The following is an 18,968-nucleotide window of genomic DNA, read 5'->3' as shown; positions in this document are numbered from 1 at the left end:
CATTTATGATCATTACATATTCTTGATGAATTAGCCATTTTGTCATTATGAAATGTTTCTTTTTCATAGTCTTTCTTTTTTTTTTTCCGAGATTTTATTTATTTGACAGACAGAGATCACAAGTAGGCAGAGAGGCAGGCAAAGAGAGGGGGAAGCAGGCTCTCTGCTGAACAGAGGGCCTGCTGTGGGGCTTGATCCTAGGACTCTGGGATTATGACCTGAGCCGAAGGCAGAGGATTAACTCATTGAGCTACACAGGCACCCCCATATTTTTCATGTTAAAGTTTACTTTATGTGATATTAATATAGATGCTGCATTCTTATGCTTATTTTTTACATGGGGTATATTTTTCCATCATTCATCTTCAACCTGTGTGTCATAAAGACAGCATAATAATTGGATCTTTCTTTTTGATTTATTCTGACAAGCTGCCTTTTAATTAGAGGTTTTAGTCAGTTTATATTTAATGTAAGTATTGATATGGTTGAATCTAGGTGTACTCTTCTGCTATGTAAATTGAATATTAATTCTTGAATATTTTTTAGAATTTTATTTTAATTTGGCCTTTCCTTTCCCAAATACACATCTGTTACATTAATTCACTGGCAACATTCGTTACAAAAATTACATAACTGCTGCTTATTTTGTATTAGACTTGTAATTTTCTTGGATAAGGTATTTGGGAAATTTTCAGAGTCTTAATTGTAGAATCTTGGAGTTATTATCCTTTAGATTTTTAACAATCAAAGATTTTTAGATATAATATACATCAATAAAAGGCACTTATTTTAAGTTGCATGTAGATGAATTTTTACAAACTAATCATGCATGTAAGCACCAACACAAAGTATAGCACATAGCCATTACTCTCTAGTGTCCCTTCTCCATCACTGCCCTTTCTTCCCCTTAGTTCCCAGGTAAACACTTTGTCACTATAGATTACATTTACCTTTTCTAGAAATTTGTGTCTAGCTTTTTTCACTCAGCCTATTTTAAGGATTCATCCTTGATGTTATCATGGATATGAAATACCTCAATAGTTTATTCCTTTTCTTTTTTAAGATTTTCTCTTTTAGAGCAGTTTTAGGTTTACAACAAAATCAAGAGGAACATACAGAGATTTCTCATATACCCCTGCCTCCACACATGCAGAGCCTCCCATTAATCAACATCACTTGCCAGAATGGGACATTCTTTACTAAGGGTGAACCTATGCAAAGTCCATAGTTTACCTTAGGGTTCACTCTTGGTTTTGCACATTCTGTGGGTTTGGACAAATGTATAATGACATATATCCATCATTATGATATCATACAGAGTATTTTTCAGTGCCCTAAAAATCCCCTGCGCACTACCTATTCATGTCCCTCTTGCACCTGTCCCCTACCAAGAGCCACTGATCTTGTTACTGTCTCCATAGTTTTGCCTCTTCCAGAATGGTATATTAGTTGGAATCATACAGTATATAGTTATGTAAGATTGGCTTTTTTTACTTAGTAATGTCTATTTGAGGTTCCTCCATGTCTTTTCATGGTTTGGTAGCTCATTTATTTTTAGTCCTGAATAATAATCCATTGTCAGGATGTACCACAGTTTTTTTAAATCCATTCATCTACTAGCAGATATCTTGGTTGCTTCCAGGTTTTGGCAGTTATGAATGAACATAAACATGCTGCTGTAAACATCCATGTGTGGATTTTGTATAGACCTAAGTATTCAGCTCCTTACAGTAATTACAAAGAGTGCGGTTGCTGGATCATATGGTAAGAGTATGATTAGTTTTGTGAGATATCACCAAACTGTCTTCCAAAGTGGCTGCACCATTTTGCATTCCCACCAGTAATGTATGAGAATTATTGTTGCTCACATCCTTGTCAGCATTTGGTATTATCGGTTTTGGCCATTCTTATAGATGTGTAGTGGTATCTCATTGCTGTTTTAATTTCCGTGTTTCTGATGACAGTTGATGTGGAACATCTTTTCATATGCTTACTTACCATCTGTGTGTCTTCTTTGGTCAGGTGTCTGTTAAGGACTTTGGCCCATGTTTTAATCAGGTTTATTTTCTTATTGTTGAGTATTAGGGGTTTTTTGTATATTTAACCATCCTTTATCAGATGTATCTATCATAAATATTTTCTCCCAGTCTGTGATTTGTCTTCTAATTCTTTAGATACTATCTAATTCAGAACAGAAGTTCTCAATTTTTTTTTTAAAGATTTTATTTATTTGACAGAGAGAGAGTGATCACAAGCAGGCAGAGAGGCAGGCAGAGAGAGAGAGAGGAGGAAGCAGGCTTCCCGCCGAGCAGAGAGCCCGATGCGGGGCTCGATCCCAGGACCCTGAGATCATGACCCGAGCCGAAGGCAGAGGCCCAACCCACTGAGCCACCCAGGCGCCCCAGTTCTCAATTTTTTAAAAGATTTAATTATTTGAGAGAGCGGGGAGAGGGAGAGACAGAGAAACTTCAGCAGACTCTGCACAGAGCTGGTTACCAGGTTTGATCGTATAACCCTGAGATCATGACCTGAGCCGAAGCCAAGAGTTGGTGCTCAACTGACTGCACTGCCCAGGTGCCCTAAGACGTTCTCAGTCTTGAAGTCTACTTTGTCAGTTACTTCTTTCACAGATTGTGTCTTTGGTTTGTATCTAAGAAGGCATCACCACACCCAAGTTCAACTAGGTTTTCTTTTATGTTACCTTGGGAGTTTTATAGGTGTTTTTTTTTTTTTTACATTTAGGCCTATAATCTATTTCGAGTTAACTTTTGTTAAAGGTGTAAGGTCTATGTTTAGCTTCACTTGCAGGTGGTTGTCCAATTCTTCTAGCACCATTTGTTGAAGAAACTCTGCTTCATTTTATGGCCTTCATTCCTTTGTCAAAGATTAGTTGTCAAAGATTGTTTGTGTGAGGATCTGAAATAGACTCTTTATTCTGTTTTATTGATCTGTTTGTCTGTTATTTTGCCACTACCACACTGTTTTGATTACTATAGAAAATACTTAATAGAAAGTCTTGAAGTCTGGTATTAGTAGTTCTCCAAATTGGTTCTTTTCTTTCAATATTGTTACAGCTGATTTGGGTCTTTTGCCTTCCATATAAACTTTTTTTTTTTTTTTTTTTTTTTTTTTTTTCAGACAGAAATCAGAAGTAGGCAGAGAGGCAGGCAGAGAGAGAGGAGGAAGCAGTCTCCCCGCTGAGCAGAGAGTCCGATGCGGGGCTCGATCCCAGGACCCTGGGATCATGACCTGAGCCGAAGGCAGAGGCTTTAACCCACTGAGCCGCCCAGGTGCCCCCATATAAACTTTAGAATTAGTTTGTTGACATCCATAAAATAACTTGCTGAGATTTGGATTGGGATTGCATGGAATCTATAGATCAAATTGAGAAGAATGGACATCTTGATAATGTTTGATTTCCTATCCTTGAATGTGAAATATCTCCCCATTTATTTAGTTCTGTTTTTGATTTTGCTCATCAGAGTTTTATAGTTTTCCTTATAAAGATCTTTTATATATTTTGTTGGATTTATACCTAAGTATTTCATTTTGGGGGGATGCTAATGTAAATGATACTGTTTTAAATTTAAAATTCGCTCATTGATAGTATATAGAAAAGCAGTTGACTTTTGTATATGAATCTTGTATCCTTCAACCTTACTTTAATCTCTTTTTTGTTCAAGGAGGGTTTTTTTATTCTTAACAATTTCCTATATAGATGATCATGTCATCTGCAAAGATATTTTTGTTTTCCTTTATAATTTGTATACTTTTGATATCCTTTTCTTGTCTTATTGCATTCTTCCAGTATGATATTGATGAATGGTGAGAGGGACATCCTTGCTTTATACCTGATCTTAATGGGAAAGCTTCAAGTTTCTAACCATTATGTATGATGTTAGCTGTAGGTTTTTTGTAGCTAGTCTTTATCAAGTTGAGAAGATTCCCTTCTATTTCTAGTTTACTGAGTTTTTATCATGAATGTTGGATTTTATCAAATGCTTTTTTTGATAGGATCTTTGGTTTTTCTTTTTTAGTCCTCTGGTGGGACAGATTATGTTAATTAATTTTTGAATGTTGAACTAGCTTTGCATACCTAGGATAAATTCCACTTGGTCATGGTTTAAATTCTTTTTATATTTTTTTAGATTTGATTTGCTTACATTTTGTTGAGGATTTTGCATCTTATGTTCATGAGCGATATTGGTGTGTGGTTTTCTTCTAATATCTTTGTCTGGTTTTGGTATTAGGTTAATGTTGGCCTCATAAAATGAGCTAGGAAGTATTCCCTCTGCTTCTGTCTTTTGAGGGAGATTATAGAGAATTAGTATAGCTTTTTCTTTTTCTTTTCTTTCTTTTTTTTTTTTTAAGTAATCTCTGGGGGTGCCTGGGTGGCTCAGTTGTTGGGCATCTGCCTTTGGCTTGGATCGTGATCCCAGGGTCCTTGGGATGGAGCCCCGCATCAGGCTCCTTGCTTGGTGGGAAGCCTGCTTCTCCCTCTCCCTCTCCCCTAACTTGTGTTCCCTCTCTTGCTGTATCTCTCTCTCTGTCGAATAAATAAAATCTTAAAAAAAAAAAAAAAAAGTAATCTCTGCCCCCAATGAGATCCCTACCCTGAGATCAAGAGTCTTGCTTCACCAACTGAGTCAACAGGTGCCCTGGTCCAATTTTTTTCTTACATGTTTTGTAGTATTTATGAGTAAATCCTCTAAGCCTGATGCTTTTTTGTTTTGGAAGGTTATTAATTATTGATTCTTGAATAGATCTAGGTATTCATTCTTTTTTAATGCTGAGTTGTCCATTTTGTGAATATCTCTGTGCAGTTATTCTAATATAAACTGGCTTCTATTCTTCCTGGTGAGAAGTCAGTGACCATTCATATTATTGTTTTCTTCTATGTATTATGTCATTTTTTTCCTATGGCTTCTTTCAAGATTGTCTGTCTTTCGTTTTCAGCAATGTGGCTTTGATCTACCTAGGTGTGATTTTCTTCATATTTTTCCTGTTTAGGGTTTTCTGAGCTTCTTAATCTGTAAAGTTATGTTTTTCATCAAATTTTGTGAAATTTTCTGACATAATTTGTATATATTTTTTCTGTCCCATTTCCTCCTTTCTTTCTGGGACTCTGCTTTCACATGTTAGTTGCTTTGATATTGTCTATAGTTCTTGGAGGCTCTGTTCATTTCTTTACTATGTTTTTTACACTGTTCCTTATATTGGGTAACTTCTATTGATGTATCTTCAAGTTCACTGATTCTCTCTTGTATCATTTCTATTCTGTTGTTAAGCCCATGCAATGAATTTCATACTTCCAGTATTGTATTTTTCAGTTCGGTCATTTCAGTTTATTTCCTTTTTATAGTTTCTGTTTCTCTGCTGAAAATTCTTACTTAATGCACTCCTTGAGAATGTATTTTTTCTGTCCTTTTGCATAGTTAAAGTAAATGCTTTAAAATCCTTACCTGCGGGGCGCCTGGGTGACTCAGTGCATTAAAGCCTCTGCTTTTGGCTCAGGTCATGAGCTCAGGGTCCTGGGATCGAGCCCCACATTGGGCTCTCTGCTTAGCAGGGAGCCTGCTTCCCCCCCGCTCTCTGCCTGCCTTTCTGCCTACTTGTGATCTCTGTCAAATAAATAAATAAATAAAATCCTTACCTGCTAATTCCAGCATCTTGGTGACCTTGAAGTTCTTGTCCATTGAATTTCTTTTTTTGTTGACAAGGATTTAGAATCATGAAGGATCATTCTAAATAAGAAACCATCATCAAAAGTACATACTATCTATTTACATCAAGTTCTAGGATAGACAAATCTCTAGTGAGAGAAAGCAGATCAATGATTGTCAGTGGCTCAGGGTAGAGGAGAGAGATTGATTGCCATATAGTAAATATCCAGGCTTGCAAACCATAAGTTTCTGTGGCAACTACTCAGCTCTGTTGTTGTAACTATGAAAGCAACCATGCACGATAAGTAAATAAAATGAGCATGATTGTGTTCCCCCCAAAAATTATAAAAATAGGTGGCGGCCTGAATTTGACTCACAGGCCATAGTTTGCCAACTGCTGCTCTTGACTGTGGATCATGTTTCCTGTTTCTCTGTGTGTTGGTAATTTTTGGTTGAATCCTGATTTGTAGAGACTCGGGATTTTGTTCTATTTCTCCAAGAAGTCTTGGTTTTTTTATTTTTATTTTATTTATTTATTTATTTTTTTAAAGATATTTATTTATTTGACACACACAGAGAGAGAGATCACAAGTAGGCAGAGAGGCAGGCAGAGGGGTAGGGGGAGGCAGGCTCCCCGTTGAGCAGAGAGCCCGACCGGGGCTAGATCCCAGGACGCTGAGATTACGACCTGAACCAAAGGCAGAGGCTCAACCCCAGGAGCCACCCAGGTGCCCCAGTCTTGGTTTTTAAAAAAAAAAAAAAAAATCTGTCACGGGGCACATGGGTGGCTCCGTGGGTTAAGCCTCTGCCTTGGGCTCAGGTCATGATCTCAGGGTCCTGGGATCAAGCCCCGCATTGGGCTCTCTGCTCAGTGGGGAGCCTGTTTCCCCCTCTCTCTCTACCTGTCTACTTGTGATCTCTGTCAAATAAATAAATAAAATCTTTAAAAAAAAAATCTGTCACATTGGGCTTAAACATCAACATCCAGTTACAGTAGTTCGCAATTTTGTCCTTTAGTTCTCAAGCTGGTAAGCCTGTAAGGTTTCTGTCTCAGTTTTAGCCATCAGCATAGAACTGGCTAGGGTTGGCCCTTGGGCAGATAACTACAAAACAGGAAACAACAGTGATACTCACTTTTCGCAGGTGTCAAGTCTTCTCCAGTTTATGGCTGGTTCTTATTTGCTGTCTAATGCCTTCAGATAGGTGCGCTTTTTTTTTTGTTTTTAACATTTTGTTTAGAATTTATGGCTTTGACCTGTAAGATGTTGGTTTGTTAGAAGCAACTCTGTCCTTATTAGAAGTGGAACCTCTCCAGATTTAATTTGTAGGATAATTCTGTCCACATCAGTTTAGATGGGCTAAAGTATCGATCAGCTGGTGTCAGGAAGACAGAGTTTCAGCCAGACAAAATGAAGGTCTGATCTAATTGGCAAAGGAACTGAAAGGGGGGTATTCTGAGGTAGGAATTGATAAGATTTGTTGACCCCTACAGAGAGAGGAGGTGTAATGACAATGAGATGTCTGAGATACAGAAATGATAACTATAGGAAGGGGAATAGGTTGCAGTGGCTTTGGGGTGGGGCTTGCAGATTCGTTTCTTTTTAACTGCAGTTTATGGAGGTATACTTTATATGTGATAAAATGTACCAATTTTAAATGATGTATACAGTCACGGAACCCCAGCAGAAAAATGATATACAATATTTCCACCACCCCCCCAAAATTCCTTCGTGATTCTTTGGAGTCCGTTGCCTCCCCTACCCTGAGCCATTGGCAACAACTGATCTACTTTCTCTCACCATAGTTTTGCCTTTACTGGAACTTCATGTAAATAGAATCGTACAGTACATACAGCCTTTTGTTTAGGATAAAGCTTTTGTGTGTCATCCATATGGTTGCATATATCAGTAGTTCATTCCTTTTTATGGCTGAGTAGTATTACATTATAAAATTTTGTCAGATTTGTTTACGTATTAACTACTTGTTGGACAATTGTGTTGTTTTCCTTTTTTAAACTCTATGATAAATAAAGCCACTTGGGTGTTTCTATGGATGTTTTCTTTTTTTTTTTTTTTAAGATTTTATTTATTTATTTGACAGAGAGAGATAGCGAGAGAGGGAATACAAGGGGGAGTGGGAGAAGGAGAAGCAGGCTTCCTGCTGAGCAGGGAGCCTGATGTGGGACTTGTGCCCAGGACCCTGAGATCATGACCTGAGCTGAAGGCATACTCTTAAGGACTGAGCCTCCCAGGCACCCTATGTTTTTTTTATCTTGGGTAAATGCTTAGGAGTGGAATTGCTGGGCCATATGTTTGCTTAACTTTATATGGACCTGCCAAACCATTTTCCAAGGCTGCTTTACTATTTTGCATTCCCACCAGCAAGTGTATAGTACTGCCGTTATTCCATATTGTCACCAATACTTGGCATTATGAGTCTTTTTAGTTTTAGGCGTTTTCAGAAGTGTTTTAATAGTCTCTCATTGTGGTTTTAGTTTGCGTTTCCATAATGACTATTGATGTTGTGCGTCTTTTCACGCCCTTATCTGTATCTGTCATTCTTCATTCTTTTTTTGATGAAGTGTCCATTCGAGTATTTACCCATTTACAAAAAGCACGTTGTTTTCTTATTGAATGTTCTTGATACAGCCCTTTCATCAGATACGTGTTTTGCAGATATTTTTCTCCCAGCCTGTGACTTGCCTTTGTGTTTTGTGATGATGCCTTTTGAATCATAGAATTTTAAGTTTTGATGAAGTCCAGTTTTCCTGTTTATCAGTTTTTTCTCTGGTGGCTTGTGGATTTTGTGTCTTTTGAGCTCTTTGCCCAACCCAGAGCAAAAACCAATTTAAATAGAAAAATAACATTGTTTACCTTTTTGGAAGTCTCTTTTTCGTGGAAGAAGCTTAATTCTCCTATCTTACTTCTGTAAGTAATCCATTACAGTATGGTGATTTGATTGAAGTGTGTGAAAAAAATCTGGTCATCACATAGGTATTTGGAAAGGTGAGGAGTATTTTAATAGCTTTAAAATTTTTTTTTAAATTTTTTTAAAGGGGCGCCTGGGTGGCTCAGTGGGTTAAGCCTCTGCCTTCGGCTCGGGTCATGATCTCAGGGTCCTGGGATCGAGCCCCACATCGGGCTCTCTGCTCAGCAGGGAGCCTGCTTCCCCTCTCTCTCTGCCTGCCTCTCTGCCTACTGTGATCTCTGTCTGTCAGATAAATAAATAAAATCTTAAAAAAAAATTCTTTAAAGTTTTTATTTGAGAGCAAGAGAGAGGTTGCACATGAGTGAGGGGAAGGGCGGAGGGAGAGGGAGAAGCAGACTCTCCACTGAGCATGGAGCCTGATGTGGGGCTTGATTCCAGGATCCCAAGATCATGACCTGAACCGAAGTCAGACGCTTAACCAACTGAACCACCCAGGCACCCCTTAGTAGCCTTTTTTAGACAGTTGTGGATATTTTTTTTTATAGTATCCCAAAATGGTACTGGTGATAGTTTCTTAAAAGTTAGTTGAATCCATTGGCTTAAGTTATACTTTGAATGGATTTTTTCACTGTGTTGTATCAGGGAAGAAAAACTTCCCTCTGCCCTATTGGGTTTAATGTCTGAGCTGCAATTAAATTGCCAAAAGGGAGATTAACAGGAGAGCAGTTTACAAGTACAACTTGTATACGTGTGGGAGAGTTGAGTGATGAGTAACTCAGAAGGTGGTTGGAATTTGGGGCTTATCTGCCATCTGAGTAGGTGGAGGGGAGCAGGGAGAAAGGCACTTACAGGAAAACAAATGACTTCTTAGGAAGGTGGGGAGAAAGGGGACTTAAGGGGCTTTTTGGAAAGATAAGTGGCTTTTCAGGAGAACAAACAGATTAAAAGTTTGTGATAATATTTGTCTATACGGGTATGAGTGGTTTTTCTGTCTCTTTCAGAACCATAGCACTCCTCTACAGAAGGGATTTGGGGTAGTTTTTATTCACATTCTGTCTCCTGGGAGTAGATCCGCTCTGAAGAGGAATTTATGACATCCTTATTTCCCAGAAGTTGCTGCTTTTTAGGCAGATAAGGGAAGCTCCCAGAAGGCTTTTTTCTGCATCTGTTGAACCTCAGATGTCTTCAGCTTAAAATCATCTTTATGCCAAGTCTTCGGTTCCAAGTGGGTTCCAAAGTGGATTTGGTAACAGAGAGCATTGATAATTTGGATAATACTGGTTTAGAGTTACTTAGACCTTCTCAGTGTTGACATGTTTTATCATATAACCTTTAAGGAATCTCATTTGTTTATGTCACTGTTGATCTCATCAGAATAGTCTGTAAGTAGTGGGGATCATTCAAGCTCCCAGTGGCTGGTATAGATTTTCCAAATTCTAATTTTTGCTTGAAAGCTCAAAATTGGTTGTTGGCAATAAATACTGTCAGTTGTTTTCTTTGTAATAACAAGAGTATTTTATTCATTTTCAAGGATATATTTGCCAAATACTCAAAGCTCAAATAACCATAGTTTGTCTGTCATTTGTTCTTTTAACTAAAAATGGTGTTTCATGAAAAAAGGGCTAGCTCAACTCACAATTCAAATGGTGTCACAAGTGCTTTTCCATGAGACAACCACATACTTGGGGGCATGTAACATTTTATCAAACAGAATATTTTAAAAATATGTAGTTAGAGGTCAGGATTTAATTAAATTATTATTTTGTATGGCTTCATCATGACATCCTTAAGTAAAGCTTAAACCATGACAATAAAAGGTCAGTCAGCTTAGGTTATGGGAGCATCGCTTGTGTTTGTTGCCAGGAATTCACAGACAACATTCTCTCTGATGCTTGGTTGGTGCCAGTACTAGATGAATAAAATCAAAATAGCGGATCTAACTGCAGTTGCAGATTTGTCCGTTTGTGAAGCAGAATTACAACTCTGCAGATGAGATCTTAACTCTCTCACTTCAGCTGTGAAGCAGTATCTTTAATTTGATGAGTTACTGTGTCATTAAAAAGGGACATTGCCATGACTTGTTTTACTGACTTTTTATCCAGCAGGTATGTAGCAATGTCAGCTGGACAAGGTTGTGCTTCTCCGGTTAGTGAAGTACAGTAATTTCCCTGTAAGATGCTTCAGCGGCTTTTTCATTTCTGGTTTGAAAGGCTTTAACGATTTTTATGAATTTTAAAGACTTTATCACATCTGCGTTTAAAATAGGCCCTTTTTCTTTAAATTCTGAATGATTGATCTCGAAATGTCACTCTAACTTAACTGGCACAATATAATTAGAAAATGTTTTGTGGCTGAAGAGGAAGTAAAGGAAATTATGAATGTCTGTAAAGGCAAGCGAAAGATGGCTTTTATCATACTTTGGTTTCTTATTTATAATTCTGCCCAATTTCTTTGGAGTAGATTCTTTCTTTCCATGAGTCAGAAAACTGTAGGCCACTGCGCCTTTTTTAGGATCTTTTAGATGTATTACATTGCAGCTATGGGTTGAGAAAGTGAGTCTTCTAATCTGTCTTTTTTGAGCCAGTGATTCATTTTTCAATGTAAGAGGAAAATACAAATAAATTTTCTTTTATTTTAGAAAAAAGTTAAATTCTAAAGTAATAAATTTTATTTAAGATTTTTATTTATTTATTTATTTATTTGAAAGAGAGAGAGAGAGTGTGCATGAGCGGTGGGGGGCGGGGGACAGCAGAGGGAGAGGGAGAAGAAAACTCACCACCGAGAAGGGAGCCCGACATGGGGCTCAATCCCAGGGTCCTGAGATAGTGACCGAAGGCAGATCCTTAACTGACTGAGCCACCCAGGCACCCCTAAAGTAATACATTTTAGATTTAACTTAAAAATAGAGAAAATTTTCAAAAATTAAAAAAAATTATTGCAAAAACAAACTAACAAAAAGTACTTGTTTCCACCCAGTTGCCTGGAGAACTTGGAAATTTTACAGTGATTATTTATTAGGCACTAACGAGATTATAGAGATTATAGCAAGTATAACTAAAGATAGCTAGTAAAAGCACAACAGAGGTACAGAGAAGGAAAAAAAATTGAGACCTTAAATTATGCCCTAAACCTATTACTTTAGAGCATGCTAGAAAACATGAGAATACAGAAGCATATATTCCATTAGCTATCAGTGACGGTACTGTTATATGTCCTGTAGCCTCTGGAAAATCCACTGTAGACTCGTGAGGGGATGGGAGTGACAGAGGCAAGTAACTTCAGTGTCATTATGAGATAAGTTCCAGCCTTACAGTCCAGGCCCTCAAAGGGTTTTGGGGCCTGTGGACTATCCTTTGCAAACTGCTGTTCTAGATGAATTCTTCCATACTTAGGGCTCCCATTACTGCTGTCTTTAGGGTTGTGGCACTCATTCGCATCCCCAGCCCAGACGATGCCACTGAGCGTTGGACTCGTGTGTCCACTGTCTGCAACTTTCTGGACCTCCCTCAGCTGAGCGCTCTCTTCCTCCTTGGCCTCTGCCCATGCTGGCTGTTCTGCCCAGTTTCCTTGTTCTCTTCATTTACCTGGCAAACTACCTAGATAGTGAGTTTTCTTGGGGCAGGACCTGGGTATCTTTATATCTCCAGGTTTTAGCATAGTGCCACGCACACATTGCTGCTTGGTAGATGTTGTTGAATTAAATTAAATCAAGGAAGAATTCCAGCCTCATAAACAATAAGTTTGCAAATCAACCCTGAGGTAAATTTTTCTGCTTCTGTCTGACCTCATGCATCCTGTATTGGTTTGTATTAGTGTTAGTTTCAGAGTAAAGGATTTTATAACTTTCACCCCTGTATATTAACTTACTCAACAGTTTTCGTTTTGTTTCCTTTTGCCTTGCCTAGAGTATAATATATTCTAAAAGAGAGGGTATTTGGGCTGAGGATGCAAACATCTTAATTTTTAGCTTTTTCTGTGACCGTGGAGAGTGTTTCACCAGAAATTTATCAGCTTCTGCCCATTAGAATCATCTGAATTCCACCGTGCCTTATGGAAAATTCATATACATATATTTTGGTTTCTCTGAAGGAAGATGTTCTACCATCCAAATGACAGAACTAACATTTACTCAGTTCTTCCTATATGCCAGAGACTGTTCTGTGTGTTTTACATACATTAATTCGTTTAGTACACTAACAGCTCTATGAAAGGTAAACTCTATTGCTATCCCCATTTTATGTTAGGAAAATGAGGCACAGAAAGGTTAAGTAACTTGCCAGAGGTCACATAGATAATAATAGGGTCTGGATTTGAACTCAGAGCTTAGTTTGGCTCCAGAGGCCATGCTCTTCACTACTGTGAGTAGCTTCCTCGTAAATCTAGGTACATTACTTTTATCGTTAACCTGTGTTAACAATAATAATAATGCTTATTATTATATAACATATTAATATATATAATAATATATAATATAATAATAAGCTTACTATAAGTTGTACTTGTTAGCTGTATTAGTTATCATTGTGAAATTATAACTAACTTAATACGCAAATAGATAATAGTGTATATGTACAATGGATGGTTATTTAGAAATCAAATTCTTGAAGAATACTTACTGCTGTGGAAAAACACGTTTGGCTGAAAAAGTAAGAGAAAGATCACAGTTTCTGTTTGAAAGCACACATAATGGATTTATATGTCATAAATATATAAATATTTATTTTAAAAGACTGGAAAGAAGTATATGAGTGATTCTTTGTATTACAATTGTGAGAAGGTAAATTTGAAAAATACTTTTAAAATGTCGTTTGTTCAGGGTCGCCTGGGTGGCTTAGTCTTTGGCTTTGGCACAGGTCATGATCCCAAGTTCCTGGGATCGAGCCCCACATCGGGATCCCTGCTCATTGGGGAGCCTGCTTCTCCCTCTCCCTCTGCTGCTCTGCCTGCTCGTGCTCTCCTACTCTGTCAAATAAATAAATTTTAAAAAAATCTTAAAAAAACAATAAAATGATGTTTGTTGGATACTTCCCACATACTAGGTCCCATAATAAATTCTTCATGGGTGTTTTCTCAGTAAATTCTCCCATCAGTCCCATGATCTAGGTATTACTCATTTTTCAGATGAAGAATCCTAGAACGTTTATGTAATTTGTCTAGGGTCATATAGCCAGTAAGTGAGAATTGGAACCTCTATACAAGATTCTTTCTGTTCTGTATTTTCTAAATTTTTCATAAGTTATGTTATTTACGTGATCAAAAACAAAATTAATTTTATAAATCATGCAAAAATTGGGAACTACAAGTCAGACTTATACGATCTGCTAGAATTTACTTATTTGAGCCATCAGTTCCCTAAACTAGCTATGCAAAATAACAGAAGTCTGGGACTTAAAAGAAATGAGATGAGGCATTTAAAAAGTTTAAATAGACTCACTGGTTTCTCTTCTACCAAGAATTTTTTTGACCATTTACCATGGGGAACTGATTATTTTTCCGGTGTGAGTTGCAGGTCTGATGCATATGTTATAGGCTAGTTGACATATGATAAAGCTGAGCATTTTTGACTGTTTAAGAATTCCTTAACTATTTTTAACTACTGGTTCCTTTTGTGTTATTGGATCCCAAAGTAGATGTAGCCAGTGCCCAAAGAGAAGATTACTGTATGTGAATATGTGGACTGACCCCTCCCCATGGACATGGTAGAAGGATTTTTCTTACAGAAATATGTATCTATAGTTGACAAATGTATTTAATGAAAGAGATACTCAGTGACGTCTATAATCTTCAAGAATAACATCAAACAAAGAAGGCAGCTGCCCGTTTTTCTGTAGTTATCCCACTGTAAGCAAAATGGGTCACTGAATGACTCCATAGCGTATTTCACATGTTCTTTTGGTAAGAGAATTCTGACTCCTCGTGTGGTTTTTAATTTGAGGAATATGTGTCATAGCAGGGAAACACAGTTACCTATAAACCTTTGTCTGAAGAATCATTAGAGAATTCTTATTTTGGCAGGAGGTTGGTTTGGGAATGACAGTACATAGAGATCAAGGAAGAAAATGCCCACCTGGTCATTTCTGTTACGTGAATAGACCTTGTCAGTAGAAGGGCAGACTCGTGGTGAATCTGTGAATGAATGTGTGTGTGTCACCTTCTCTGTGAAAGAGGGAGCAGGGATACATGAAGGACGGGGTCAGATGTAAGGTGTGTAAGGCTACTGCTGAAAAACAGAAGGGGACTGAACCTGTTTCTTTTACCATAGAAAAGTGGCAACATTTTTCTCAAGATACAACTCTTCCCAGCCTTTTCCTTTTCTTTTCGACTTTTTAAAATACAGTGAAAACATTCCATATTCTTTCCACTGATCTGGGTAATCCTTTGCTTTCCAGCCATAAAACTTGATACAGTCCAGTGCCATGTAGTGAGCTCCTTCTATGGGCTCTGTTCCTTTAGTCCTGAGTAGGGTGCTTGACTCTGCCACCCACGGCAAGAGCTCTGGGAACAGGCGCACCAGGCGGTTGGTCACCCCGACCCTGTGTGTGTATGTTACGTTGCAGGGATGGGGCTGGGAGGGTGGCGTGAGAAGGGAGGATGCTGATGGAAAAGGTAAGTTCTGAGGTGTGAAGAGAACAGTTTTTTCTTCTGAAGAATGTTTCCTATGGCTAAGCAAATATGAAAATCAGTAAGCCAGCGTCTGTGTGCTGAGTAGTGAGTCAGAACTTGCTGCATTAGACCTGAGTATTAAATGGGTCTCTGTGTTTGGTTCTGCACTCTTCATACCTGTGCTAAGGACAAATGGGGAAGTAAGAGGAATAGCGTAATGATTCTGAGCCTTCCCTAAGCATAGAACTTTCTGCCTGCAGTGGGCTTTGGTTCTAAGTACACTCTTTCCTCCTCTGGGCAACCTTATTTTAGCAAGTGGAGATGTGAATATGTTTACCGTTTTTGTTAAAGATTTTGTTTATGTGAGAGAGTGAGCAAGCACAAGCAGGGGGAGCTGCAGCGGGAGAGGGAGAAGCAGATTCCCCGCTGAGCAGGGAGCCCGACACAGGGCTTAATCCTGGGACCCCAGGACCACGACCTGAGGTGAAGGCAGACCCTTTACCATCCAGGCGCCCCATATTTTTACTTTCAAATATAGGGCCTTTATGCAATTATAGACCACTTTTAAACATTCTTCGTCTAGATCTATATGAATACTTAGAGTAAGACTTCCTATAATATGCCTGCTAGATCAGTTTCAGGTTTTACTTCTGCCTTGATGTCCCTTAGCAATCTTGTCTTTCTCCCCTCTCTTGTTCTTGGTTTTTGACTTTACAGAGAAGTGTGGGAAATGGAACTGGATAGACTCAAGAATCAGGATGGCGAAATAAATCGGAACATTATGGAAGAGACAGAGCGGGCCTGGAAGGCAGAGGTGAGAAGAGCTCTGTGGGAAAGCCTTGATTTGGGGCTTCCAGATAGTATAATCTTTGGGTGTGGTGTTATACTGCTAAGCTGTACAAGTATTATACCATACAGCCACTAAGCACTTGTTTTAACTAGCTGGGGGTAGCTTCGCATATGTAATATCATTAATGTGTGTGTGTGTGTGTGGTTTCCTTAGATCTTATCACTAGAGAGTCGGAAGGAGTTGCTGGTATTGAAACTAGAAGAAGCAGAAAAAGAGGCAGAATTGCACCTTACTTACCTTAAGTAAGTACCCTCCCATTAGAGAGTTTTAGTGGTCCTGCAGTTTTGCGTTTTTTCGGTGGTTTGGTTTCATTTGGTTTGGTTAGTTTTCTGAAACCTGAGGCTTGCTAGTCTGGCACTTACTCTGTCTTCACAGGAACTCGAGGGCCACCTTGTCTGCACAATAGCCATGGTTTAGTGATTTCTCTTCCTGTATCTTACAGTTTTGTATTTTTGATTGTATTGGTTCCAACTGCATAAATAGTATCTCTTCACGGTGTCAAAGCATAACAAGTATCTTTGGAGATTTGTTTCTCATAGTCATTCTCCTCTTTCTGCCATGGAATCTGGAGGACCTCTGTGGCATTTCCAGGCAGACAAAAGCCCTCTCTCTGTGGTTGGTCCTCTTTCTCTAAGAATTGGCTTCAGAGATGCCCGACTTAGAGTGAAGCACACGAACCCCGGCCTCTTCCTGCCCCTGGTTGACCAGCCACTGTCCTGCTAGCTCCGAGAGCCAGGAGCTGGCCTTGCTCTAATTCTTTGAATTCCTGTTGGTGTCTTGAAAGGTCAACCCCCCCAACACTAGAGACAGTTCGTTCCAAACAGGAGTGGGAGACAAGGCTGAACGGAGTTCGGATGATGAAAAAGAATGTTCGGGTAAGTGTTGCACCGTGTGACCTTTGTGTCACGGTTCAGTCTGTGCTTACACCTCTGGTGACTGGGAGGGACCTTGTACATCGTCACTGAGGGCCTGCCCCACCCCTGCCTTTGCTCTCCTGATACCGGACAATGCCCTCTTTCTCAGGCGGCTTACTCAGCTCAGCAGAAAGGGTAATCTGCTCCTGGCTCTCTTTCTAGGACCAGTTTAACAGTCATATCCAGTTGGTGAGGAACGGAGCCAAGCTGAGCAGCCTTCCTCAAATCCCTACGCCCACTTTGCCTCCACCCCCATCAGAGGTGAGAGGGCTGGCGTGGGGCCGTCTGCCTTTCTGTGCTGGTGGCACAGCCAGAGTCTTCTACTTGCTCCTTTTGTGAAGAGATTGGTTTTACTACCGGTATTATTTATTATAACATTATTATTGGTATTATCTGGCCTAAGAATTACTCACTGATTTCTGCTCCAGATTCCTAAACTTTCATTTTCGTCCTTTCTCTCTTGTCCTTCACCTCTCCCGCTTATAGACAGACTTCATGCTTCAGGTGTTTCAGCCGAATCCCTCTCTGCCTCCTCGGATGCCCTTCTCCATTGGGCAGGTCACAGTGCCCATGGTTATGCCCAGCGCAGATCCCCGCTCCTTGTCTTTCCCAATCCTAAACCCTGCCCTTACCCAGCCCAGCCAGCCTTCCCCACCCCTTCCTGGCTCCCATGGGAGAAGTAGCCCTGGCTTGGGTTCCCTCGTTGGCCCCCACGGTCCACACATGCCCCCTGCTGCCTCCATCCCGCCTCCCCCAGGCTTGGGTGGTGTTAAGGCTTCTACTGAAACTCCCCGGCCCCAACCAGTAGACAAACTGGAGAAGATCCTGGAGAAGCTACTGACTCGCTTCCCCCAATGCAATAAGTAAGTATCTTTCAGGACTAATTTTAATAAAAAAATGTGTCAGAGAAATGTCTGTGGTTGAAAATAGGGGAGGTTTCCTGGAGATTTCCCACAAGGACAGCGTAGAATCTGTCTCCTTCAACATACGGCTTCTTAGGGCCCAGATGACCAACATTCTTCAGCAAATCAAGACCGCACGGACCACCATGGCAGGCCTGACCATGGAGGAGCTGATCCAGTTGGTAGCAGCCCGCCTGGCCGAACACGAGCGGGTGGCAGCCAGTACTCAGGTGGGAACTCAGACCCGCTCAGGTGGGGGAAAGGCAGGTTTCGGAAGAACTGAGGGTGGCGCACAGCCCTCCAGCCAGGGGTCTCTAGCCTGCGGTCTTCCTCTGTTGGACTGGGAAAGAAATGAATTCTTTTTGTTATCTGCTCTGTCGCTCAGACTCTCTCTCCTTACTCTGACAATATTTCTGCCCACAGCCCCTCGGTCGGATCCGGGCCTTGTTCCCTGCTCCGCTGACCCAAATCAGTACCCCAATGTTCTTGCCTTCTGCCCAAGTTTCGTATCCTGGAAGGTCTTCACATGTAAGGCTCTTTTTCTTTGAAAACTGGGATGTGGAGAAGCTAGGGGGTGAGGAGGGAACAGGTTTACAGGTGGAGTGCAGGGAAAAAACTGCCCTCTCATCAGCTGGGCTGTTGGCCACCCCAGCTGAGAAAACGCAGGTGCTTCCAGCAAGAATCTGTATTTGAACTTCTCTTTCTTTTAGCATCATGGGCACAAGAGGCAAGGAGACCCAGAGGTTCCTTACTCTTTGGCTGTCCCTTCTCTGTCCTGCAGGCTCCAGCCACCTGTAAGCTGTGTCTAATGTGCCAGAAGCTTGTCCAGCCCAGCGAGCTGCACCCAATGGCTTGTACCCACGTGCTACACAAGGAGGTGGGTGCTGCGGACCTTCTTCCTTGCCACTCCTTCTTTGCTGAGTTTTTCTCAGACATGTTGCTGTGTTGATACTCATCATTAATATCTCAACATGAGGTTTTCAGTAGGTTGTGGCTTAAATGGTCAACAGAATTCAGAATGCTGGCAGCTAGGATCTCCCAGCTTCCTTTCCCCCCATTCTCTTTAGGGGACTGGGTGAGCAGCACGTCCTAGAGCACTGATAGGTTA

The 18,968-nt window shown here is 40.1% G+C and overlaps 1 protein-coding gene across 2 annotated transcripts in view; it reads left to right on the top strand.

Moving 5' to 3' along the window:
- The window catches only part of LOC111153671 (ring finger protein 214), a 44,386-nt gene that overhangs the window by 23,358 nt on the left and 2,060 nt on the right, over positions 1 to 18,968 (top strand). For both annotated transcript variants that reach the window (XM_022512819.1, XM_022512818.1), the window contains exons 7-14: positions 15,912 to 16,008; positions 16,198 to 16,286; positions 16,829 to 16,919; positions 17,121 to 17,219; positions 17,445 to 17,821; positions 17,958 to 18,090; positions 18,284 to 18,388; positions 18,642 to 18,737. In XM_022512819.1, the coding sequence (XP_022368527.1) occupies positions 15,912 to 16,008; positions 16,198 to 16,286; positions 16,829 to 16,919; positions 17,121 to 17,219; positions 17,445 to 17,821; positions 17,958 to 18,090; positions 18,284 to 18,388; positions 18,642 to 18,737 (1,087 nt within the window). The remainder of the gene's footprint in view (positions 1 to 15,911; positions 16,009 to 16,197; positions 16,287 to 16,828; positions 16,920 to 17,120; positions 17,220 to 17,444; positions 17,822 to 17,957; positions 18,091 to 18,283; positions 18,389 to 18,641; positions 18,738 to 18,968) is intronic.

Source organism: Enhydra lutris, unplaced genomic scaffold (genome assembly GCF_002288905.1).
Source record: "Enhydra lutris kenyoni isolate GAN:26980312 unplaced genomic scaffold, ASM228890v2 scaffoldscaffold34, whole genome shotgun sequence".
NCBI classification, from domain to species: domain Eukaryota; kingdom Metazoa; phylum Chordata; class Mammalia; order Carnivora; family Mustelidae; genus Enhydra; species Enhydra lutris.
Note: the sequence above shows the minus strand (reverse complement) of the source record. Positions and strands in the feature narration are given on the sequence as shown.